Genomic DNA, 5846 nt, shown 5'->3' on the forward strand with positions numbered 1-5846 from the left:
GAATGAAGCCAGTATGCTCCGCTGGATGTGTAATGTCAGTGTGCATACTTGACAGAGTGTAAGTACTTTGAGAGAAAAGTTGGACCTAAGAAGCATCAGTTGTGGTGAGCAAGAGAGATGATTGTGCTGGTATGGTCATGTGGCGAGAATGGATGAGGATAGCTGTGAAAAGGTGCCACACCCTAGCGGTTGAGGGAACATGTGGAAGAGGTAGACCCAGGAAGACTTGGGATGAGGTGGTGAAGCACAACCTTCGAACATTAGGCCTCATCGAGGCAATGACTAGGGACAGAGACCTTTGGAAATATGCTGTACATGAGAAGACCCAGCAAGACAAGTGAGACCATAACCCGTGGTCTTTACCAGGGGTGTAGCCAGCCCACTTATGCGTACCTTTCCTTCTTTGGACACAAAACTCTGCTTGCGAAGACCTGTTGAGGCAAGTGAAATCAAAATCGAACTAAATTCGACGACTGGCACCCATGACAACCTTCCTTCATTGGACACTAAACTCTGCTTGTGAAGACCTGTTGGGGCAAGTGAAATTGAAATTGATAATGAACCAAATTCAATGACTGGCACCCGTAACAGCGGAGTGCTAATAGCACCAGCCGAGCGGGATCACTGCCAGAGCAGCTGTCTGGCTTCTGTGCCGGTGGCACGTAAAAAGCACCATTTGAGTGTGATCATTACCAGCATCGCCTTACTGGCACTTGTGCAGGTGACACGTGGACAAAACATTCGAGCGAAGTTGTTGCCAGTGCCACTGGACTGACTCTTGTGCAGGTGGCACGTAAAAAACACCATTTGAGCGTGGCTGTTGCCAGTACCACCAGACTGGCCCTCGTGCCAGTGGCACATAAAAGCACCCACTACCCCTGTCAGAGGTAAATGGATTCATACCATGTCCATTCAAGAATTCCTGCCTTATTTGTCTCTATCTCTTTAATTACATTCAGTACATTCTGTAAAGTGGCTAGCATTAGGAACAGTAAAGAACAGACCTAATCACTATATTCAGGATATACTTTTGCAGTACACTCTCCCAATGTTGAAAGACTACTCAAATTTGTAGGACAGCATATTAATTTTAGACTGCATTTCATTAAAGGTCTTCTGGTTGATTTTTTATAACACACTACAACATGCTATGTACAGTGGATGTCACTTCATAGACATCCGCTGTACATATTTTTCCCCCTTCCATTCTTCTACAAAACCACAAACATCTGAAATTCCCTCCTTAAATACACAATTTTCTACCAGTGCAAACCACACTTATCTCATCAGTTTATGGGGCATATATAGATCATGTGTGCTGTTCCTGTTCTCCAATTAATTAACCCTTTAGCATTCAGGTTACTTTGTCAAATGCAATGCTTAAGTATTCATGTCGTTTTGAATTAATCATGCATTACCTCATACCTTTGAGATTTTGATGATGCGATTACTTATTTTTAAAATGACACTGTAGGGTAGGTGTAAAAGGCCAGATCTGACCAGTATGAAGATAAAACAGGTAGAATATTTAGGCCAGATATGGCCAGTTTAAATGCTAAAGGGTTAATGAGAGAGTAAAGAAGTAAAATTTTATTCATATTATTTGTGAGTTTTAATAAACACCAATATTACCTTCCTTCACGGTGAACTTGTTGATGTTTCCTCATTATATATGGAAGTTGTTGCTCTCCCATGTTCTCCAGTGATCTGATGATTCCTTTCCTTTCAATTATAGCTTCACAACTCCTTCGTATGGTAGAATGGAGTTGTGACTGTAAAGTAAAGAAACAAGAATATATAAGTAATCATTTCATCAGTTTGAGCTATCTTGTCTGCTACTCATCCAATTCTAAAAGACACGATTTCTAATAGAAGCACCAAGGTCACAATGTTACGACACAGGGAGAGAATATAGCTTAACATACCTACCAACATTTAACTGCTAATTTACTGACTCTGGGAGCATGAAAGCAAAGTTAACCCAGTGCCACAGTTTCTAATTTCAGTAGACGGCCAGTAATTTTGTCCTTATGCCTGGCCTTGACTTCCCATGGTCCATACCTCTTCTTAAGGCATTCAATTAGAAAAATTCAAGAGGAACATTAACAACATCAATCTTATCAGTTCAAGTAAGCTCTGCAAAAGCCACAAGCACAGCCCTTGTCTTCTAGACCCAGCTAGTAAAACAAAAAATTCTCATTAACATGGGCTAGTTGATTACAACAACTAACTTGAGTTCTTGATTAATACTTTACTACATCAACCCTAAAAAGATGAAAAGCTGCCCAGAGGAGGATTTGAACTCAGAATGTAAGAAGCCAAAAGAAATATTGCAAGACATTTCCAAATCAAGTATTAAGCACACTTAAGCACAAAGCCAGAAACTTAATAAAATGGTGCAGTCTATTAAATATTGTCAAGCTCTCGATCAGCCATGGTTTAGCAGATTTATAGTCAAAGACTTTTCAACCATGGCCCTCCTGTCTTTAGGAGTTCAATAAATATTTTGTCCTTCCTTTTTTACAGATGTAGAGTGTGAATTAAGGGAGATGTGGCTTCTATTTCTAGAAGGTAGAGGCTCCTTCATTAATTCTAATTTTTTGAGGTGAATATTTATTTAGCGAGATGAATATTTATACATGATTCTTTTTTGGGGCCCAAAACACCAGAAATTTTCATTTTTGTCAAAGTCAGCTGTTTTCTCCTTGGATGCTAGTCACATCATTTCAACTATTGTACTCTCTGACCTTCTTCATAATGTTCTCAGAATAATGAGAATTCTTTATAACATCCATGGGGGTAACTTGATCCATTTACACATATGTTTCAAAAATTTCCAGGGTCAAAACAACTTATCTTCGATTTCTCAAACATACAGATTAATATTGGTTTCCAATTGTGGCACAAGGCCAGCAATTTCTGGAGAGCAGGTAAGTCAATTATATTGATCCCAGTACTCAATTGGCATTTATTTTATTAACCCCGAAAGCATGAAGGACAAAGCTGACTTTGGCAGAATTTGAACTCAGGACATAAGGATGGACAATGCACCACTATGTATTTTGCCTGGCATGCTAATGATTCTGCTAGTTTGCTACCTTAACTCATAAATTAAAAATTGATTAGCTATTTTGTTTAGTTATACTATCATACATTAAGCCTGCCTGAATAAATTCTAAATAACAACCACACAATGTTTAATTCAAAAAGTATATTTGCAGCATGTAATATACTGATACATTGGTACTAGTGTCCTTGTCTTGGTTGTTATAGTCACAACATTTCAACCATTGTACCTTCTGGCCTTCTGCATGCCTATCATAATGACCTTGGAATTCCGATCAGAATCCTTTATAAATTTACAGCGAATATGTATAGGAATGGTAGTGTGGTTAACAAGTTTGCTTCCTAACCACATGGTTCTGGATTCAAGCCCACCGTGTGGAACCTTGGGCAAGTGCCTTCTATTATAGTCCCAGGTTGACCTAAATTTAATAAGTGAATCTGGTAGACAGAAAGTGAAAGAGACACATCATATATATTTTATTATCTTTATCTTATGATATTTACTTTGTATTATATCATACTTATTTATTGTGCTTTTAATTATTAATTTTTCTATATGTGACTGGATTTTCATCGATGAGTTCATGTGTGTGTGTGTGTGTCTATGTCCTTCAACCAGTATTTAAAACAAAACCTAAAGTTGTTAATTTTCATTACCTGATTATGATGCAAGACAATCAGGTAATGAATATAAAGGTTAAATGTCGCACAGTTTGTGGACATCAGTCCAATCCACAGATCTTTCAAACAATTGTATACTCAGGTATACTTTGATAAGAAACAGGTGAGGGTTGGCGACAGAAAGAGTATCTAGACATAGAAAATCTGCACCCCCACCCAAATTCTGTCCAACCTACGCAAGCATGGAAAAGTGAATGTTAAAATGATTATGATGATGATAAAGGTGAACTATATCCATCCTTTTGTCCATATTAGGCTTATTCTATTATTCTCCTACTTAAGATGTTACCTAAACCTGAGTATAAATTGGTTGAAAGATCCGTGGATCGGACTCACGTCCACAAACTGTGCAACATTTAACCTTTATATTCATTATCCGATTGTCTTGTATCACAATTAAGTAATAAAAATTAATAACTTAAATTTAAAAAAAAAACCGGTTGCAAGTTAAATGTTCTTTTTTTCTTGTTTAAAAACTCCTACATCGTGTTCATCGCTATGCTAAGCCCAATGAGTCTGTAATGAAAAGCTCAACATATGAACGGATGCTTTCAGGGGTCATATAGCTCAGTGTTGTTCCCTCTCTATGATCTTGCTTCTGCTTCACAAAGATAGGCGTCTTTCCTCCCCCATCTGAAATGATCAACCTCAACTGTGCCTGTTTTTTCAATCTCTCCACGGTTCACGGCTTTTGGATGCTCCTCTAGCCTTACATTATAAGGGGCAGTTGGTCTAATCTTACTAAACTTAAGTCAAAACCGTAATCAAAAATGAAACCAGCAACACTGTGGAGTGTAGAAAAATAACTTAGCTTTCCTTAATTAACAAACGAATAAGTAAATGTGTCAAAAGGTAAACACTTCGCCTGTTCTGTTTTAAATGTGATGAACAGGACATATTTCTCTGGCGTCCAGGCATCATATACTATACACATTCCTAATTTTCTTCAACCAGAGTAACTTGGGATTTATAAAAGAAAGGCTTTATATTACTCAGAACATATGAAACAGGGGCTATCTTAAAAGTCTGAAAACAAGCACAGACGTGGGACAAACTTACGAAAATTCTTTGGACAGATAAAGGGTTATGTTACTTTATTCTCTTAACAGCTCTGCATCATTACATCTTATAATATATATTTGGCTGTTTAGTCAGTGACTTCATCATTGACTAATTACATTTTAGCGAAAGAGAAAAATATTGCCAACCTTAAAAGGCCAGAAAGCACAGGGGTGGATATTGTTGAAGGGCTAACGATTAAATATAGGATGCGAATTAATAATGAGAAATATATATTAGTAAACAATAAGATAACATCATTATCTCTGAATATAGCTAGATACTCAATGGAACAATCTAACATAAATAGAAAACTCACCCTATTTAATGCCGATCTCATAATTAAAAACAATTGGTATCCAGGCATGATTCCTCTCTACTTTGTTGATATGATGGCCATGCGAGAACATGTAAAGTATGGTAGCACAAACAAGCTATAAAATTTATTTCATGACAGAACCTGTCTCTTAATAGAAAATACGTAGAGCATATGATTTGATTTGATTTGATCTAGTTTCAGCTCATGAGCTGTGGCCATGCTGGGGGCACCACCATTTGGTGTTGCTACACAATTTTACTTCACGAATGCTTTTTAGGAATTGATATTTGGTGCATGAAGGAGTTTGATGCCGCTGCCCTCATCTACACCTCCTGCCGCGAAGATGGCTCATCTGGGACATTTGACAGTAAGAGGTCCAGCTTTATTTTGAAGACACCTACGCCCACCCCATGCAGGTTTCTCGGGTCTTTCGGGAGGATATTGAAGAGTTGTGGTCCTCTGAAGCCCAGGCACTTGCAGTATCTTGTCCTATACTTTGATGGCAAGGCTCTTGCAGTATCTTGTCCTATATCTTGATGGCAAATTTGGATTTCTTGGCACTATGCAGTGGCGCCCAGTTCTAGTATTTTGTAACTCTCGATACCAAAGTTTGGGACAAGTCTCTCCAGGATCTTCCAGATGCATATTATGGCATATCTTTCTCGCCTACGCTCTAAGGAATTAAGGAATAGAGTCTTAATCTCTTATATATATATATATA

At 37.9% G+C, this 5846-nt stretch overlaps 2 protein-coding genes across 2 annotated transcripts in view; one reads left to right on the forward strand and one right to left on the reverse strand.

Moving 5' to 3' along the window:
• LOC106869224 (28S ribosomal protein S6, mitochondrial) overlaps positions 1–5240 on the reverse strand; it is an 8580-nt gene extending 3340 nt beyond the window's left edge. Inside the window, exons 1-2 of the mRNA XM_014914871.2 lie at positions 5126–5240; positions 1633–1772 (exon numbers count right to left, since the gene is read on the reverse strand). Of these exons, the coding sequence (XP_014770357.1) occupies positions 1633–1772; positions 5126–5173 (188 nt within the window). The 5' untranslated portion in view covers positions 5174–5240. The remainder of the gene's footprint in view (positions 1–1632; positions 1773–5125) is intronic.
• Positions 5241–5468: 228 nt separating this feature from the next.
• Positions 5469–5846, forward strand: part of LOC106869222 (ATP synthase subunit O, mitochondrial) — an 11453-nt gene continuing 11075 nt past the window's right edge. Inside the window, exon 1 of the mRNA XM_052969846.1 lies at positions 5469–5492. Coding sequence (XP_052825806.1) covers positions 5469–5492 — 24 coding nt within the window. The remainder of the gene's footprint in view (positions 5493–5846) is intronic.

The sequence above is a fragment of the Octopus bimaculoides genome, chromosome 8, assembly GCF_001194135.2.
Source record: "Octopus bimaculoides isolate UCB-OBI-ISO-001 chromosome 8, ASM119413v2, whole genome shotgun sequence".
Lineage (NCBI taxonomy): Eukaryota > Metazoa > Mollusca > Cephalopoda > Octopoda > Octopodidae > Octopus > Octopus bimaculoides.